The sequence below is a fragment of the Chenopodium album genome, chromosome 6 (assembly GCF_948465745.1).
Source record: "Chenopodium album chromosome 6, dcCheAlbu1.1, whole genome shotgun sequence".
Classification (NCBI taxonomy): domain Eukaryota; kingdom Viridiplantae; phylum Streptophyta; class Magnoliopsida; order Caryophyllales; family Amaranthaceae; genus Chenopodium; species Chenopodium album.
The window spans coordinates 53,775,551-53,796,588 of record NC_137839.1 but is presented as its reverse complement, the minus strand read 5'-3'; the positions used below and the strand labels follow the sequence as shown (position 1 = coordinate 53,796,588).

Below are 21,038 nucleotides of genomic sequence, written 5' to 3'. Positions count from 1 at the left end.
AACTGATTAAAGATGTCAGACAATGAATGGAGAATGATATCAGTAGCCAACTGTTGGCTATAAGGGAATCCAAGACGTTCCATGCTTTCAAAAAGACCCATCATTTTGAAAGCATGTTGCCGAACAGATTCACCATTTCCTATCTTGCATTCCAAAATCTCCTTATTAATTTCATATCTCTCAATCCTGGCCTGTTTCTGAAACATGGCCTTAAGCTCTTGAATAATGGTGTAAGCATCTTTGGTCTCAAACCTCCTTTGGAGGTCCGGTTCCATAGCCGCCACCATTAAGCAAGTGATTGAGTAGACCTATCATTAGCCTGCCTAGCACGACGTTTATCAGCCTCAGATGATTCATCAGTCACTACTGGAAGTTGGTTTTCTAAGACATCCTCTCTACCCTCCGACTTTAAAAGAAGTCTTAGGGTCCTTTCCCAATTGATGAAGTTTTCTCCGCTCAGCCTATCCTTCTCAAGGAAGAGACGGATGCTAAAAATCGAGTTGTTGTTGTTATTAGTCATGTTATCTACAGACAGAAAAAAGGCAAAGTTCAATTTTATGTTTATAAAAGTACCTGAAATGCTATATTTTCTAGGTTACATAGCACTCTAGTTAATTTTAATGTCCCAAATTGAATAAGTGATTCCAAGATCCTATCAACATGCAACATTAAGCAGACGGAGGCCTTTTCTTAGAATTACATTTTCAAGGTAAGTAACCTATTTACTATTTACAACATTTGTAACTCTTGGTTAGACAGAATAACATCTCATGCTTAACTGTCCCTTTGCTTCAAAATCCAAACGCTTTTGATGATTTTGTTGAGGTTAACCAAATTAAGTGTGCAAAGTTCGCAATTTCACCTCACTTCCCAAAATTAATAACAATACCCTGCGGATGCATGACCTATTACTATTAATTAAGGGTTAATAAGTACTTTATATTTGGAAAAGCAAACCTCAATATTTGCGGGACCTAAGTTTATTATGTCGTTATTAATTAAGTGAACTCTAGCGCATTGATAACATACATACAATAAACTTATAAGCATTTTAAGAATTATAATAAAATGCAAAATTAAATATGAGCTAGTATGGCCCCTAATCGTAAGAACTAAGCTTGAATGGGCACCTCCTTGGACTCTTCATGGATCTCCATCCACCTTCGTCATGGGCCTTCTCATCTGGGCTCTTCTTTGGATTAATTAAGAATTTAAATAATTAAACTAATTCCTAATTAAATAAAATTACAAAAATACTTAACGATACGCAGATCGTATTTAAATTACAAAAATACATAACGATACGCAGATCGTATTTATAATTTAAATCTAGGGCCATACTAGTCATTTATAGCAATAATATATCATATATATATAAATGCCACATAATAATATCACATATTATACTTGCCAATAATCAAAATATCAAATATTCTTAATTATGGTAAGTGGATAAATCAATAAATTAGGAAATCCTATAATATAAATCATATTTGATAAACTGAAATCCTAACCACTTAAAAGATTTTATCTTAAAAATAAGCTAACCAACTAATTTTAATTAGATTAAAAAATCAAATTATGTGATTATCTTATAATCAAGTTAAAACAACCTTAATTGGAATTGCTCAATATCCCCTTAAAATCATTTTTTTTATTTTTAATATTATCCAAAAATGTTTTATTATTTAATTAAAATAATTTTTTTTTATTATTTTAAATTAAAAAAAATAAAAATCAGAAAACAGGGCTGCGTGACTGAGCTTGCTGCCCAGCCACGTCACAGCCGCTATAGCAGCCAGGCCGGAGCCCAGCCAGCGCAGCAGCTGGCCGCCGCAGCCAGGCAGCTGCCCAGCCACAGCAGCGCTGGCTGGCGCACCAAGCAGCAGCCCAGAACACCAACCAGTAGATGTAGTGGCTGGAACCGTGCAACAGTTGCACGTTTCGGCCACTGCCCCCTCCCCTGAACCCCTAGCTGCTGCCCTCCGCCCTTAACGACCACCGGAGCAGCCACCGTGGCCCACCATTAGGTAGTTCTGCCATCCAGCCGTGGCTGCTCCCCTTCAAGCCCAATTTTAATTTTTTTTTTGTTTTTGTTTTTTTGAGTTAAATTAATTTTACAACTTTTGCAAAATTAATTTTGGTGATCTAATTACAATTAAACACAAAATCCTTTATGCATAATTTCAGAAAAATTAATCAAAATCACCATTTTAATTAATTTAGGGCTTTTCATATAAAATAATTCCCAATTCATATAAAACTAATTTTACATGAATTAATTAATCATATCTAAAAAAATTTTAAATATGGAAAATAGATTATATTATATAAATTTAACAATTAAAATCAAAAATTAGGGTTTATAACCATCAAATTCGAAATTAGGGCTTTAGGGTTCTTAAAAAATTAGGGTTAGAGGCTAATTGAGAAATTAAATTCACAATTTAATCAATTATAATCATATTTTAATGAGGTTATTTTAATCCATAATTCAATTCCTCCCCTTAATCGAATTAAAATTAGCCTAATTCACACATCAAAATAATCATATTATAGTGACCAGTAAATTATATGCAATGGGCTAACTTATACCACTGTAGGGTTTTAGGTACTCTAAGCGGAATTTCATGAATCTCATTCATACGCACCTAAACAGGATCTCATGCATATACAAATAAAGGATCGCATAATAGTTTAGAATTAACCTTTGAAGCGTGAATCCTCTTAGGAATCTTCTTCTCTACCAGAGATAAAGAGCCTCAATTGCAACTCCTCTATTTGGTCCACCGGATAACACTCCACCAATGCTAGTTGGACGGAAAAAACCTTTCACCTTTCTTGGAGTTGAGAACGAACCAATTTTAGAGAGAAAATATTGAGAGAAAACTTACGTTGTTTTTCAGAAAACAGAATACTGTGTATTTTTTATTTTCCCTAAAACTAATTAATATATAGTCATATTATTATTATTAATTAGGTTAGGGTTTTCTCTTCCCTTTCCCTCTTTGGCCGGTCACCCTAAGGCCAACTTTGGGCTTCGGGTTTCTTTATTGATCCAAACATAATGTGTGACCTTGTAGGATCGATCCTTTTAGGCAGGTTTTGGGTTTGTCACATACTAACCCAAAGTTCTATAGCATTCTCTAGCAAGACGAATAGACGACCCAAATAAACGAATTACTATCTCCATAATACGATCCATAATTATATTAAGTAATTGCACTAAAGTCGAGGACACATTTCCTTCAAGAACAACAACCAATGGGGGTGAGGGGAGGGGAGAAAACATTTCAAAGAGAGGTATCTCAAATAGAATGTAATGCTAAACAATTCTAAAGTTCAGATCATCATAAAAATAGAATAAGTATTGCAATTTGGGGGGCAGAACATTTCAAAACAACAGTCAATAACATATCATAACCATTGTATATGGATAAGTAAGGTAGCTTATTTGTTTCTAGACTTGAGTATTAAAGTCATCTCAAAGCGAATGTAAAAAAAAAAAACCATTCTTAATTTCAGATCATCATAAACGCTTAAATAGTATTACATTCCAACACAACCTCATTGATATTGTGTAACTCTGAATTGCTTCAATAAGATATTCCCAAAATAATACGAAAAGCTTTAACAGTAGTTACCAACAGTTAATAAGGGGAGAAAACATATTAAAATAGCAGCAATAGGGAGGAGCGATGTGGGGGCATATTATATTAGAACAGTAGCCAATGGTGGGGGGGGGGGGGAGGAAAGATTACAACCGTCAATGGTGGGGTGACAGAACAAAGAATGCTAATATCTAATAGAGCAGTTTCCTGTGTTTTAACAAAGGAGGGATTTGAAGGTGCCTCTGAAATTCTGGTGTGGGTCTTGTCAAAATTTCTCAATTGCCATATATCTAAACTAGGTTTTTCTTTTCTTTTTTTTTTTTGACATTGTATCTAAACTAGTAGCATATTGAAAGTGAGACAGATTTAGCTAGCATGGTGAATTCAGGAAGTAATAAAATTTCAGAACAACAAGAAGTTTTAGTATTACTTATCGTGCATGTTGAGTAATTAGGTTTTGATGATTGTAAACTAATGATGATTATCTATCTAATGTGTTTGTTAAGTTGTGCATAGAAAGAACAAGTTATACTTGGAACAGGATACAAGGAACCTGAGCAATGACAAGTATGTATATAAGGAACTTAAGCAATATATGATAAGCAATAGAAGAACAAGAACAATGATGAGTGTTATGGTTGATAAGCATGATGATGGCTAAGGAACTATGAAGGTAACTATGTAAATAGGTGTTTGCATATGTTAGCTTCATGAGGTAAGTACTCTATACATACGTGAGTCGTATATGTGTAGGAGTATTTACATAAGCTTTAAGTTTAATTAGTTCTCTCACTTGATGTTTGTTTATGACAAACAAACTTCAATCTAATGTTTCTCTTAAGTGTTCATGTGAAGACAGGAACTGACTTAGGTGAAGTCAATGGGTTGGAATATAGAAGACTTCAAGAGGAACAAGAGGGAATGAATGAACCTAAAGCAGGTTCTCCCACAAGAACCAAACCACAAAGGAACCTGAAGGTATTCTCTAACAAGATCCAGAAGGAACTTTCGGTAGGCTTTCCCACGAAAGTCGGAGCATGTTCCCTAACGGGTACATGAAGAGTTCCATGTTCCCTAACAGGTACATGAAGAGTTCCCTAACAGGAACTTAGTTCTCTAACAAGAACTATCTAAGTTCCCTAACAGGAACTTAACGTTGCCCCGAGAACTAGAATACATCAATACTACAAGATTCCAGAACAAGAGTTTCAAAGAAACAACATGAAGACGAAGAAATCGAAGTATATCGCTCTAGGATTCATGTAAGTATGTTAGACATAAAAGTCAGTCTGGAACAATTCTAAAGAACTAAGGTGAACTCATGATAGTCAATGAAATTAGAGTTACTGACTTGTCAGGAACTCAGAGACTGTCAGAGTTCCAAAACCTAATCGGAACTTAGGTCTGCACGTCGTTAAAGGTCGCAGGTCGAATTTAATGATATAAATATTTACCTAATACGTGCATATCTTTTAGGGATTTGGTTTTACAGAATAAGAATATTTATTTTCTAATAAATCCCTTTTGGAAAAAGATAAGTTATTTTTGGAAAATATTTTCAGTAAAATAAGTTTTAAATAAAATCTAATTTTATGGCAAGTATAAAAGATATGGTAAGTATATCTTTTATAAAAAGATATGGCAAGTATATCTTTTGTAAAAAGATATGGTAAGTATATCTTTTGTTAAAAGATATATTAGTATATTTGAAAAATATAAGATTTAGATAAAATCTGATTTTATGGTAAATATATCTTATTATTATTGATAGAATATATTCTTAACAAAAGATATATTTTTGGAAAACTTATTTTTGGAAAATATCTTTTATTTCTATCTTTTAATAAAACTTATCTTTTACGAAAAGAATAATTTGGGTGTACTATAAATATGCTCATATGTATTCATTCAAAGTCGAGGTTGATGAAGCTTAGTGGTCGTGCTTAATGGTTTCATCCTTCACCACGAAGCTAAGTCAAACCTCCAGGTCGAAGTTCCAGTCAAGTTCAAGTTACAGTTCATCCAGTAAGTTCCAGACAGATCTCAAGTGTCCAGCATATTAGTTTTATCTCTTTATTCATTGGTATGTATTTAGAGTTACTCTTTGAGATCTTGTAATTGGGGAAAAGGGTTTTGAGTGTTTTATGTATTGGGGTGTGAGAGTTCGTGAGGATTCTCGTTATAATCTAAGAGTGCAATGTGTGAGCTTCTAGGTGAGGCCGTTTGAGCTTCTAGTGTGAGGCCGAGTGGGTAGTACTTTGGTAGTACGAGTAGTTTTGTACTTAGGTGGTACAAGTATTTAGTACTTTGGCAGTACGTGTAGTACTTTGGTGGTACGAGTGAATCTAAGTGTGGTGCTTAGATTGGGTAGGATAGGGTCCTATCAAGTAGCAAGTCCAGTGACCAACTTGTGAAATAAAGGTCTGTGTCTAATAGGTTGTAACTTGGTGTTTGCCCTATTATAGTGAAGTGGTTTGTGTTTGAAATCCCTAAGGTAGGGTCGAGGTTTTACTTCCAGTTGGGCCCTGGATGGTTTCCTCGTAAAATCCTCTTTGCATTGTCTAAGTTCCTAACAGCAATCAGTTTTATATTCCGTGAAAAGTAGGCACTAGGAACATACTACAATTCACCCCCCTCTTGTAGTATATCATCCGAATTAACAATTGGTATCAGAGCCAATGCTCTAGATTAAACGGGGTAACCCCGAGGAGCAAGTTCCAGGCTAGGATGTATATCTACGAGAAATGCAGCAATTGGAACTCAGCCCGAGAATGTTCCCAACTCCACATTAAGACCAAAATCTTCTTTTAAAGCAGAAGTAATTCAAAGATTAACATCCTTGAGGTAAGTGTTTCGTCTTTGAATTCTTTGTTATATGCATGTTATTATGTATGCGAGTTCTTTGCGGTATTTTTAGTTAAATTGTTGATTTTATTATTAATGTTTTTAAATCAATTTTGTGTAACCTCAAATCTGATTTGAGTGTATTTAAAAAAATCATTTTTTTTCAAATTTATAAATTGATTTATTAATAAAGAATCTGTTTACTGGAAATAGTTTAAGGAACTTATTGTTTAGAATTATGCATATTTGGTCTTTTGGAACCTGGACTACCCTTGAATGGAAACTTAATTCTTTAGGCAAGGTAATAAACGAATATTTTGAATATTTGCCAAAGAATGACCTTATCATGTGTTTTTATTATTCTGAATATTTATTATGTAGACACATGATGTTTATGGTTAGTAAAGATAGTTGGCTTAATCGTAGTTGTTTTAATTCTGGATTATTGACGACTATTACTAACAAGAAGGTACCCAATATATTTTAGGTAACCAAAGCCAAAAGGTGAATGATTTTGCAGGCTATGTGAGTAGAGACAACCTATTAATAATGATGATACTTTGGTTGTTTGTATATAAGGAATTATGTGCAAGTTCCTCTCACTAGAGAGCCTTTATAAGAGGTTTGTAGTAGGTGAAGCGACAATATGGAAGAGTGTGTAAGTCGCCTATACTAATCTATGTAAATATTGGTCATTTTCTTTTGGTATATATCTTAATCCTTCACAGATTCCTGTTGAAATTCAATTACATATTTCCAAGGTGGTATTTGTGAATGGATGTAAAAGAGAACTTGTTTTAAAGCTTATAGCATATATCATGACAAACTAACTTCTCTTCTAGTTTGGTGCTAGTTGTTAATGATTGTTTTGTAAGTTTGTCCAATGAGATAAATCGGTGCATAAAAGTTTGTTCCATTAGGAACTTGGTGCTTAACTAGTTGGAACTTGATGAACTTGAATTGATAAAATAGATTTAGGATACAGGAATAACAAAGCTTCTATATCAAGGTGCTATAAGAGTTAGTGTACAAGTTCCTGTTCAGCTTCTTATGCAAGTTCCGGTCAAGTTCCTATTGTTCAAAGTTCTTTGGAACCAAGCATAAATTCCTGTAGCAGACTCTTATGAAGGATGATGAGTTAAGATGACTATCTTTGACTACGTGTTGGAGATCCATAATTTCGTTTATGGAACGAAATCTAAAAGGGAGTATTCTCAATGGAACTTTATGTTTCAATACTTTTATGCTTTAGATTTTATCTATCTCTCTTGACTAACCTACTAACCTTTTGAAAGCACAAAAGAATTCTCTTGGGTTTTGATTATTCAGGTTATATCTTCAGAATGAATATTTGAGGAACTTTGACAAGGTGTTGAAGAATTTGAGATTAAACCAACACGTTCCTCTACCCAAGATACAATGGTCAATAGGACCAGAAGGGCATGTTCCAACCTAATATCAATAGGAACATGAACAGTTGAAGGTGCATAGTAGGAAGGAACTCGTAGTATCTTGATAGCGAGGTTCCAAAGGGATGATGATTGTCAAATCAAGATATTTCCTGCTATAAACCTACAATGGAAGAGCTTTGACTTATAAGACTAACACATAAGGTAAAATTGCTGCATAACAGGTGGTTAGTAAGTCAAGTTCCTATACAATTATGAACATATATCTTGTCGAGTTTTTTATGCACATTTTGGTGTTTTAAATGCTGGGAACTCTAGATGTTTTACGAAATAATTCTATGCTTCAAACTGTAAACATGTTAATCTTTCTATGCTTGATAAACCTAGTAGGAATTTGATAATAGGTATATGTATACGTAAGTTCAAAACAGGTAAAAACTGAGAAGCATGAGGATTAAAACATGTTATATTCTCTTTCAACATCGGGTAGATGGTAAGCAACACTAATCTGTTGGATCTCAGTGATATGGATTTGTTTATCATGTGATATTTAGAGACTAATTGAAAGATATGTCTTGTTTATAAGTAATGAACGCAAATGGACACTTGGTTAATTTTCTTAATAGAAGAAATGATGAACTGTTTGTTGAAAGTCTTTTCTATCACAGGGTTTGTTGCTAAATGTTCATTATTTATGAAGTTATGGATCTAACAATGGAACCTAGTTCCAGTCATGTTTGATGTTTGTAGTAGGAACACAAGATTGACAACAAGTTTCCAACTTTGAATCATGAAAGACTTGAAGAGAACAAAGTTATATGCTAATGGTCTTTGTAGGTTCTTTGGAATAGTTTTCAATGTCTCTTACTACATCATCAACACTGAAGCAATAGATCTTTGATTAACAAGACACCCTATGTTCCACTTAGGGATGTTTGATGATAGAAGTGCCAAGGCGATTACCCATAAATGCCTAGATCAGTAAAACAAAAAGAGTTTACACTATCATGTTTAATGTGCAAAAAGTGAACATATTTTGAGACTAACAGGTTTGTTCTCATCAAGCAGGTTATAAAAGATGAACTCACAAATTCTTGTAGAACTAACTGAGTTCCTAATAAAGAAATATGTCACTAAGGATAACAGCAAGGGCTATCTACACATGTTGAGGAACTTTTAGATGTTAAGTTCCAACTCATGCAGCAAAGTTCAATGAACTCAATACAAGAAAGCAAGTTCCGACAAAGTTCCAGAACTGAGATAATATTTGTTCCAACCAGCAAAATCTCAACAAACTATGGAGCTACAGTGTCTTATATGCATATGTAACTAAGACCGAGCCTCAAGATATTGAAGCATTTGAGGATGGAGCTTGAAGGTTAGATGTGTAACAAGAACTCAATGAGCTTAAAAGGAAGAAGGTGTTTATTACATCCTGAACCTATTCTAGAACACCTAAAAAGGGTCGGAGATTAAAAAGGGTGTTCTGGAAAAAGCTTGTTGAGTAAGGCACGTGATTGGAACAAGGCCATGTTGGTTCTTATAGGAAACAACCAATACAAAGGTATGTATTGTTTTTCAGGAACTTGTTGCTCGTATAGCTAGACTTGAAGGTAATTGAATGTTATTTTATCTTGCTGTTTATATGGGATTAGAGTTGTACCACATGGATGTCATGGATGTCTTTTGTATAACTTTTTGTTATAGATGTCTATGTGGAACATACTCTAGGATAGATTGTTATCCAAGTTCCTTCTTGAAAATTGAGCTTTAAAATTGTCAATTTTTGTTTTCAAGATGGACTAAGGTATTAGTTGTACTTATTTACATTGATTATATTTTTGGTACAACTAATGAGCCATTGTGCATTGGTTTTTGATGATTCTATGATGAGAAAATATATTTGTAAGCATTAACCATTGACAATGGAACTTGAGTTAGAAGTGGAAGTTCATATTAGATTTGAGATCATCAAGGAACAAACACAACCACTTCAAGAACTCCAAGGTAAGCCATCATATCAACCAAAAGTTTTAAAAGTTATATTTTTACTGGTTTAAGACTACATAAGATATAAGTTCATGTTCACATGACGGCATTAGATGAATTGAATTGATATATTTTTGGTATGAATGCAATATGTGAATTTATGAATTGATTAACTTATGGTTCTGTCTTAACTTGTCATATTCTTGTATATTGCTTAATGGAACAAGACTTGATGAAACATAACATGAGTATAAAGTATTTTTCCCTTAAGTTATGTCAAGTTGGGGTTCTTATGCATGTTAAACTTGAAGTAAAGAATGTACGCTTATTGTTTATGTGTCACACTTAGTTCTTGTGTTGTAAAAGACATATTCACTTGCCTAAGAGTATTAGAGATCTCATAATAGAACTGTGGGTGCTGTCAAACACGAAGTTCCTAAGTTGCCAAAGGAACAATGGAAGAAACTTTGATGGAACAAGACAGGTAAGTTCCCAGACCGTTTGTATCTCACCCGTTTAAATTTCAGAGGGAACTAACCTATCTATTAGCCAACTTTCAAGCATCCACACCATATTTCTTCGAATGCAACATTATTCAACAACTTTTAGTTGTGTGTCCGTGTTGCGCTATACTTATTTCATATTTTCATATATTCGGAATTCTATTGACCCTATTTCCTTATCTTTTCATATAGCCATACTTCTTATTCTTAAATCCCATGTGCTCTAAGTTTGTTCATCATCCTTTTATGGTTCAATGAAACGTGAAGAAAGTGATTACATGTTGAGGGGGAAGTTGAAGAAAAAGAAAAGAAGTAAGCACTTGAAAAGGAAGAAGAATGGTAAGGAACTCAGGGGGAATAAGGTAGGAACCAAGAAATCAAATTGGTTCATATTTGGTTGTGGAAATCAAGTATATGAGTAAGTATTTTCTTCATTGATTTAAAATGTGTTATTCTAGGAAAGCATGCAAAATCTTTGTAATGACACCATATGAAAAAAAAAATAAATAAATAATAAGGGTGATCCAATATTTAATTTCCTAGATATCTAAATATGAATAATATTGACTATGTTGATGTCGAGTACTCGTGTACTTGGTAAGCTAGCTAGTGAAGGAGCAACATTAAACGTTGAAGGAACTTGACTATGAAGCTGAAATCTGTTTAAGTTCCAGTAAGCAGAATTTTTCTGAAAGAAGTTGGTAGTTGAAGTAAGGGAACTTGGTTATCAATTAGCAAGATGAATATGTGTTGTGTTTAGCAGGAGGTTCAAGAGTATGAAATGAAGAATAAATGTGGTGAATCTTATCATCTCAAAAGGTCTAAAAGAAGAGCACAAATTCCACTTCATGTTCCCTCTACTTATTTTGTTCCAGATGCTTCTTTATATATCCTTTGAGCTTGCGCTTTCATTTTCCTATTCATGCAATCCATTTCTAACCTTTTAGCTTTGATCTTTACTTGATTTTTAACTTCTTATTTGTCAAGTTCAATTAAGGGTTTTGAAGTTGGGCCTTTGGATTGTGAGTTGGAAATTAGTGTGGAAATAGTATCCAGTTTGAAAAGTGAGTACCTTGAGGCTTTTTAGAACAACAAGTGTTTAACCATTATATATTTACTTATTATATGGTGGTAGGTGTGACATATGACTTTATGTGTGTGTAATTTACGTAAAACAAACTTGTGGAACAATACCCTTTTTGATAAAGACAAAAGGGGGAAGAATATGTATGATGCTTATGGTATGTAGTAGTTAAGTCTAAAGTTCTTACAACATGATCTTTGAAAGTATATATATATATTGATAAGGATGTGTATTGCTAAGTTTCTAACTATGTCAAGTTTCTGTGTATGTTCCTAACTTGTTCTAAATGTTATTTCCTTGAAGAACTAAGGGGGAATAAATGTACAACGATTTATCCTTTAATGTGTGATAAGCATCATTAGTTTGTCATCATCAAAAAGGGGGAAATTGTTGAGTAATTAGGTTTTGATGATTGTAAACTAATGATGATTATCTATCTAATGTGTTTGTTAAGTTGTGCATAGAAAGAACAAGTTATACTTGGAACATGATACAAGTAACCTGAGCAATGACAAGTATGTATATAAGGAACTTAAGCAATATATGATAAGCAATAGAAGAACAAGAACAATGATGAGTGTTATGGTTGATAAGCATGATGATGGCTAAGGAACTATGAAGGTAACTATGTAAATAGGTGTTTGCATATGTTAGCTTCATGAGGTAAGTACTCTATACATACGTGAGTCGTATATGTGTAGGAGTATTTACATAAGCTTTAAGTTTAATTAGTTCTCTCACTTGATGTTTGTTTATGACAAACAAACTTCAATCTAATGTTTCTCTTAAGTGTTCATGTGAAGACAGGAACTGACTTAGGTGAAGTCAATGGGTTGGAACATAGAAGACTTCAAGAGGAACAAGAGGGAATGAATGAACCTAAAGAAGGTTCTCCCACAAGAACCAAACCACAAAGGAACCTGAAGGTATTCTCTAACAAGATCCAGAAGGAACTTTCGGCAGGCTTTCTCACGAAAGTCGGAGCATGTTCTCTAACAGGTACATGAAGAGCTCCATGTTCCCTAACAGGTACATGAAGAGTTCCCTAACAGGAACTTAGTTCTCTAACAAGAACTATCTAAGTTCCCTAACAGGAACGTTCCCTAACAGGAACTTAGCGTTGCCCCGAGAACTAGAATACATCAATACTACAAGATTCCAGAACAAGAGTTTCAAAGAAACAACATGAAGACGAAGAAATCGAAGTATATCGCTCTAGGATTCATGTAAGTATGTTGGACATAAAAGTCAGTCTGGAACAAGTCTAAAGAACCAAGGTGAACTCATGATAGTCAATGAAATTAGAGTTACTGACTTGTCAGGAACTCAGAGACTGTCAGAGTTCCAAAACCTAATCGGAACTTAGGTCTGCACGTCGTTAAAGGTCGCAGGTCGAATTTAATGATATAAATATTTACCTAATACGTGCATATCTTTTAGGGATTTGGTTTTACAGAATAAGAATATTTATTTTCTAATAAATCCCTTTTGGAAAAAGATAAGTTATTTTTGGAAAATATTTTCAGTAAAATAAGTTTTAAATAAAATCTAATTTTATGGCAAGTATAAAAGATATGGTAAATATATCTTTTGTAAAAAGATATGGTAAGTATATCTTTTATAAAAAGATATGGCAAGTATATCTTTTGTAAAAAGATATGGTAAGTATATCTTTTGTTAAAAGATATATTAGTATATTTGAAAAATATAAGATTTAGATAAAATCTGATTTTATGGTAAACATATCTTATTATTATTGATAGAATATATTCTTAACAAAAGATATATTTTTGGAAAACTTATTTTTGGAAAATATCTTTTATTTCTATCTTTTAATAAAACTTATCTTTTACGAAAAGAATAATTTGGGTGTACTATAAATATGCTCATATGTATTCATTCAAAGTCGAGGTTGATGAAGCTTAGTGGTCGTGCTTAATGGTTTCATCCTTCACCACGAAGCTAATTCAAACCTCCAGGTCGAAGTTCCAGTCAGGTTCCAGTTACACTTCTTCCAGTAAGTTCCAGACAGATCTCGAGTGTCCAACATATTAGTTTTATCTCTTTATTCATTGGTATGTATTTAGAGTTACTCTTTGAGATCTTGTTATTGGGAAAAAGGGTTTTGAGTGTTTTATGTATTGGGGTGTGAGAGTTTGTGAGGATTCTCGTTGTAATCTAAGAGTGCAATGTGTGAGCTTCTAGGTGAGGCCGTTTGAGCTTCTAGTGTGAGGCCGAGTGATTAGTACTTTGGTAGTACGAGTATTTTTGTACTTAGGTGGTACAAGTATTTAGTACTTTGGCAGTACGTGTAGTACTTTGGTGGTACGAGTGAATCTAAGTGTGGTGCTTAGATTGGGTAGGATAGGGTCCTATCAAGTAGCATGTCCAGTGACCAACTTGTGAAATAAATGTCCGTGTCTAATAGGTTGTAACTTGGTGTTTTCCCTATTATAGTGAATTGGTTTGTGTTTGAAATCCCTAAGGTAGGGTCGAGGTTTTACTTCCAGTTGGGCCCTGGATGGTTTCCTCGTAAAATCCTCTTTGCATTGTCTAAGTTCCTAACAGCAATCAGTTTTATATTCCGTGAAAAGTAGGCACTAGGAACATACTACAATTCACCCCCCTCTTGTAGTATATCATCCGAATTAACACTGCAACTGACACAACATTGGCACACAGAGTCATAGATAAATTAATAATACCAAGAAGTTTTATTCAAGGTTTGCTTTCTTTTCCATCCTTTTTTTTTGGCTAAAATAATCTTAATAAAAACCATCAAGTTGGTAATAAGAGCCATGAAATAATCATTGGTAAAGTAAACCATTAATTAAGTGTAGCAACGCAGTGAGTATGAGTATGTGAGATGTGACCAAGTTAATTAGATCTTGTAAAAAAAAAGATAGGGATTGGATAGTGTACACAAGTGATTGTCTTTTACTAAACTAGTGGAGTAAGTTTTTATCATACTCAGAGAGAGAGAGAGAGAGAGAGAGAGAGAGAGAGAGAGAGAGAGAGAGAGAGAGAGAGAGAGAGAGAGAGAGAGAGAGAGAGAGAGAGAGAGAGAGAGTTGATGATTGTTAGTGATCAAGCTTGTTGATGATTGAAAACGGGGTGAAACAACCTCTATTTATAAGAAAAAAAGAGAGTTGAAGGATTAGAAAAGATTAAGAATCCAAATTGTAGTAAAATAATTTTGTCGCGGCGTGATAGCTAGACTTGGAAAATGGGTCATTCGGGTCGGGTATGGGTTGGGTCATTTCGGGTCGGGTCAAGTTCGGTTCAAAAGATTATCGGGTCAAGTTTGGGCCGGGTCGGTTCATTTCGGGTTGATTTCGGGTCGGCCGATAATCGGGTCGGGTCGGGTATCGGGTCAACACTTCGGGTCGAGTTTGGGTCGAGTCAATTTTCGGATCGGGTCTGTTAGGGTCATGTAAATTTTCGGGTCGGGTCAACTTTTAGTCGAATCATATTCGGGTGATTCATTGGGTTAAATTCAACTCTGTATATATATTTATTTATTTATCTAATTTTTGACGAAAAACTCACTATATTTATTAAGGCTACTTTTTTCATGGATTATAGTAATTGTTTGACTTTTATTAACCTTTTTTTTTTTTTTTTTTTTTTGTGTGTTTAGAATTTTTGACTAAAATTTCAGGATCTCCTGAAACTAAGAGGGATGCTCTAACTAATTCAGTTATACCTCACTCTCTTATTGATCTTAGTTTTAATACGTACTCTTATTATCATTGTCATTGTTTTAATAATATTTTTGAATTATTCTTATACCCCCTCCGTCCCAAATTACTCTTAACGATTTGACATTTTGCACTATTCACACATCTCACTTTGACCATCTTTTTTAGCTATTATATGAAAGTCAATGTAGTCATGTAAGATGTTGTTGGGTCTATTTTAATGTATAATTTCCTAGTATAAACTTTTTATAACTTATATAATTATTTACTAAAAGAAGTTAAAGGTCGGGTCATTTTCGGGTCGGGTTAACTTCGGGTCTCGGGTCAACTTCGGGTCAGGTCGTTTCGGGTCTCGGGTCAACTTTGGGTCGGGTCATCTCGGGTCGGGTCGTTTCGGGTTGGGTCATTTCGGGTTTCGGATCAAGGTCGGGTCAGTTCCACTTCGGGTCGTGTATGGGTCGGGTCGGGTTAATTCGGGTTTTGGGTCAATTTCGGGTCACTAGTTTCGGGTCGATTTCGGGTCATGGGTCGGGTCATTCGGGTCGAGTCATCGGGTCTAGGTCAGGATTGCCAGGTCTAGCGACAGCTCTATCGCGGCTTGATGGAACCATCGCAGCGCGATAGATAACTGTTTTTTGCGATTTTTATCATAAGTTTTGATCCAGAAATCGGAATAAGATAAATAATACTTCCTCGTTTCTTTTTAGTTGACACATTTTTTTAGTCACGTTTACCAATGCACTAATTCAACCATTAATAACTTTAATTACCAAGAAGCAAAAATTATAAAAAGTTGATATTTTAAAAAATGCATATTGTGATGAATCTAACAACATCTCACATGACTGTATTTTTCATTACACATAAATTAAAGCACAAAATAGGGTCAAAGGGGAGTGTGTGAATAGTGCTAAAGTCAAAACGTGTAAACTTAAACGTGTTCTAGAAGTTCCTAATGAATCCTAATTAGTTTAGGATTGGGATTAAGGTATTTGGACCTTCACATGATCATTGGGTCGTAGGTAAGGTAGACCAAGGCTCAGTTTGGGATTGGTTTAGTATTTTGGTCATAATTTCTTCGTTATAAGTTGGATTTGTGCTTATAATATATCATTGGATAGCTCTTTTCAAACTCCATCCAACTGAGCATTTATTAAACCGTGATCATGTACAAAAAGACTAGTTTGGACGTTTTATAAATTGGAATAAAATGAGTGATTTTAAAGACACAAAATGAATGATTTTAAGAACACAAAATGAATATTTTTGGCCTAAAACATTTAAGTAAATGTTAGTAATGGTCAAAGCTTAGAGGAAATTCAGGAGACTCTTCAACACTTCACCCAATTCGATAATCAAAACGTGAAAGGTACACTTTACTGGGTTTGGTTTTGGGGGGACACAATAAGGTGTCTACAAGTTAATTAGATGACGGAAGAAGAGGATATATCAAGGATAGCTTTGAGTTATTCTTAAAGTATTTATGGGGTTGAGGGTCAAAATGTGTTTTTTTTTTTTGACAAAGAGAACTAACAAACTAAAATTGAAAACAAAGTAAATCTCTACGTCTGGTTGCCCCGGCTAGGTTATGGGCATCTTCAACCGAAGCCCTAGAAACCTTCCAAATGTGACACACCTCAAAGGAGGATAAAACATGCTGAATATCATCCAGAACCCAGATAACATAAACATCTCTAATTTGATGATCAGCAAGCAACTGTAGAATAATCATGCAATCTGTAAATAAAACAATTCGAGTAATCCCCTGATGAGAAGCATGCCTCAGACCATAAAGACACGCAAGTAATTCAGAGTGAAGAGCCGAACTAGTAACACATGCTCTAGCACCACCAGCAAAGATTTGAGGAGAAGAAGACTCCCAAAATCACAACCCGGTACCAGCATTACAACTACCCTGCTCCCAAGCCCCATCAAACATCATATAAATATCACAAGTAGACTGTAAATCACCTCGAAGAACCCGAGACACAACAGGAACCATAAACCAGGTGGAACCCCAACAGGTAGGTCAAGAACCTCACGAGCCTGCTTACTTCTATCACACCAATCAAGAGCCAAATGAATGAAAGGTTGCGGAGAATAAACCGCCGATCGAAACCTAACATTATTCCTTGTTAACCAAATTGCCCAACACATACCAAAGAAAAGATCCAAAGACACCCAGTTCTTTGCCTTAGCATACACATAAATTATATTTGAAATCCAATGCTGGAAAGCAACCAAAGAATCCAATGTAGACAGAGAAAACCCATAATAGGTGGCCCAAAGGTCCCGAATGAAAGGACAATTTCTAAACAAGTGTTCTGGAGTTTCAGGAGACATATGACAAAAAATGCAGGAAGGATCAATAGGAAGACCCTTACGAACAAGTAAGTCATCTGTAGGAAGGGCATTGTGCAAAAGTTTCCAAGAAAATAATTTCCATTTTGGGAGAACAGGCAACCCCCATAACTGTTTCCACCACGAAGTAGGCAGAAAGTCATCACCCAACAACCGCCCCCGAGTCAGAACACAAGTATAAGCAGACTTAGTAGAAAAAACACCATCCCGAGAGTATTTCCATTACATAAAATCGTCAATTAACTGACGCGGGCGCTCAAGGCCCAAAATTGCAGAAGCAACACCATCAGGAAATAGATACCAAACCAAAGAGTAATTCCAAACAACAGAGTTTGGCAATAACAACTCAGACACCAAGGAGGGTCGCTCCTCCTGAGGAACGGAATTCTTAAAAACAACCGAAAAATTAGGCACCGAGCAATCATTCAGAATATTAATCTTCTCTCTAGAACCAACCTTCCAAGCAAGACCATGAGATAAGACAGATCGGCCTTCCAACAGACCACGACTACCCAGGAAGGCCGAGAACGAGGAAGGCTAGGAAGAGAAGAAAATAAGTGTAGGATACTTAGCTTTAATAACTCGAGATACCAAAAGTTGAGGGTTCTTCATCAAACGCCACGTCTGCTTAGCAAGAAACGACAAGTTGAAAGAACGAAGATGGCGAACACCAAGACCCCCTAAACCTTTAGGAAGATGTATCAAGTCAGTCGAAGCCAAAGCTAAACCCTTAGATTCTTTGCCAGATTTCCACCAAAACCGGGAAAGCAAAGCATCCAGCCGATCACAAATGGTGGAAGCAACTTTAAAAATAGAAAGAATATGATTAAAGGAGGCTACTAGAATTGAATTAGTCACAACTAACTTGGCGGCAGCTGATAAATTGAGAGAAGTAAATGAAGAAAGTCTTTGGACCACTTTATCCACCAAGAACTGGAAATCCTTACATTTACTACGACTCAAATCCACTGGGAGACCCAGATATGCCCCAATCAAAGAACGAGATTGAATTCTAAGAAGCGAAGATAAGTAGTCTCTGTAATCTTCAGGAGTATTCGAACTAAATCTCACAAAGGATTTTTAGAAACTAATCATCTGGCCCGACGCTGAACAAAATTCTCTAATTACCGAGAGAATATGATCACAGGCTGCTGGAGAAACTTTAAAAAATAACAACGTATCATCTGCAAAAAACAAATGAGGAATCGAAGGAGCTCAACGCAAAACTCGTAAGCCCTGAATTAAACCTCGTTGTTCATCTCGACAAAGCATCAGAGAAAAGACTTCCATGCAAATGACAAAAAGATACGGAGATAAGGGATCACCCTGACGAAGACCGCACTTAGGATGCAAAGGCTGAGACGGAGAACCATTAATAAGACTTTGTTATGAGACTGTAGAATGTGAACCCAGTAAGGCGGGAACCCAAATCTACGAAGCGCCTCCCAAAGAAAATCCCAATTTACCCTATCATAAGCCTTGTTCATATCCAGTTTCAACGCAGCCGAGCATTTTTTAGAAGATGAAGTATTTATAAACGAAAGGAGCTCATGCGCTAACAAACCATTGTCTGCCATCAATCGTCCTGGAACAAACGCATTCTGGGTATCCGAAATCAGGGAAGGCAAAACTCTACGCATCCGATTAGTAAGACATTTAGCAATACATTTATAAAGCACATTGCACAACCCAATAGGACGAAACTGAGAAGGAGATTCTGGATGCTCAACTTTGGGAAGCAGCACCAAAAAGGTGCGATTCCATTCCGTCAACAAATAACCGTGAGCAAAGAAATATTGTATTGCTTCAATAACATGGTGACCCACCACTTGCCAGTGAGTCTTAAAAAAAACCTGTCGTGAAACCATCCGGCCCCGGGGATTTGTCAGAACCAATATGAAACATAGCATCCTTAATTTCAGAAGAAGAAAAAGGAAGCATTAAAAATTGATAATCACTAGGGGTAAGGGTGGGAAATTCCAAATCATCCCAATTACAAGGTGAAGGAGTAGGGGCATTTCCACTACAATTATAGAGAATCGAGAAATTCTTCTCCAAGAGATTAGAAATACCCGTCTGATCAAAAACCCAATTATCATTGTCATCCTTTAAGCTCATAATCTTATTTCGCCGTTGTCTAATTTGAACAGACGGAACAGAAGACGAGAATGGATATCCCCCAAGGCATCCCAACGAGTCTTACAACGTTGTTTCCAGAATAAATAGGCCGTCTGAGCACGAGAGAGTTTATCGTCCCGTAAAAACATAAGATCACCTCTTGCCTGCTCCCCCTGTAAATTAGAAGAAGAATCCAGGGAATCTTGTAGCTCTTGCCAGTCAATACCCCACTTCCTTTTGTTCGAAACACACCAAGACAAAAGATTTCGTTTCATATCATCCAATTTACGAGAAATGGAAAACATATGAGAACCTTGATAGGGAATCTTCCATGTAGAGTTGACAAGCGAGGAAATCTCCCGAAGACCTAAACACCAATTTTCAACTTTATACGGACGTTTCTTAAACGCGATCCTTCCTTGTTCACGTAAAACAATCGCAGCATGATCCGAGAATAGGATCGGTTGATGAACCATAGTCGCCTCTAGAGACAAATCAAACCAAGAAGAGGTAGCATATCCTTTATCTAATCTTTCAAAGGTAGGATTATGGATTTGGCCATTTGTCCAAGTAAATTGAGGTCCAGAAAAGGGAATATCAATCAACTGCAAATTCAACTTCCATTCCATAAAATTATGGCAACCAGGAATATCCAAAGAACCCCCAACCTTATCACTCATATACCCAACATGACTAAAATCACCTAAAAGTACTGTGTTTGGAAAAGAAAGTAAAAGTGTAGAAATTTCTCTCCAAACTGTATCTCTAAAAGCTATATGAGGCGACCCATACACAAAGATGATATGTTTTATTTCTTTACCAGGAACTACAACCTTACAAAGGATTACATTAGGTGAAATGGAAATTGGAACAACTACCACAGGGGCAAACCAAAAAACTACCAAACCCCCACTAAGACCCATAGAGTCTAACCCACAAAAACCATCAAAAGCTACTACCGACAACTTTTTAATAGCCATATCAACAGACACAAGAGTTTCCATAAGAAACATAATATCTACATCAAAAGAGCGGACTAGTGAAGCTATATATGGAACTTTAGGGGAGTCCGCCGTACCAAGGCCCCTACAATTCCAAGCTGCAACATTCATGGCTGCCTTGGTGACTCAGTTCGAGGAGTCACAGTACCCTCAGAGTTTGTGCCAAAAGAAGTACCGTGAGAATCACACTTACGTTTCTTAAAAGGTTTTAGAAACGAAAGACAGACTGAACCCGCATCAGAAAGAAAGGAGTTTGTTGATGGACCAGCTTGGGAAACAGAATGACGCTTACAGGGGCTAGTATCCTTAACCCAATTCCAAACTCGATCACCTTTCTTTGATAATTTAAGAGAAAGGGATTTTTTCGCCTGACTAGGTTATTATCATGGTAGTCAGCTGTAGCAGAATGTGACGATT

At 35.6% G+C, this 21,038-nt stretch overlaps 2 protein-coding genes across 2 annotated transcripts; both read right to left on the bottom strand.

Annotated features, from left to right (window-relative positions):
- Window positions 1-286: 286 nt before the first annotated feature.
- On the bottom strand, window positions 287-19,620 carry LOC145636963 (uncharacterized). Its single transcript, XM_081688492.1, has 9 exons — window positions 19,356-19,620; window positions 18,969-19,306; window positions 18,750-18,858; window positions 18,094-18,545; window positions 17,751-18,039; window positions 17,113-17,540; window positions 16,778-16,858; window positions 10,951-11,044; window positions 287-525 (listed from the first exon to the last, which is right to left on the bottom strand). The coding sequence occupies exons 1-9, from the start codon at window positions 19,618-19,620 to the stop codon at window positions 287-289; spliced, it is 2,295 nt and encodes a 764-aa protein (XP_081544618.1).
- LOC145636961 (uncharacterized) lies at window positions 19,617-20,732 on the bottom strand. The gene has a single exon (XM_081688491.1). It carries the CDS (start codon window positions 20,730-20,732, stop codon window positions 19,617-19,619), a length of 1,116 nt encoding a protein of 371 aa, XP_081544617.1.
- Window positions 20,733-21,038: the final 306 nt, after the last annotated feature.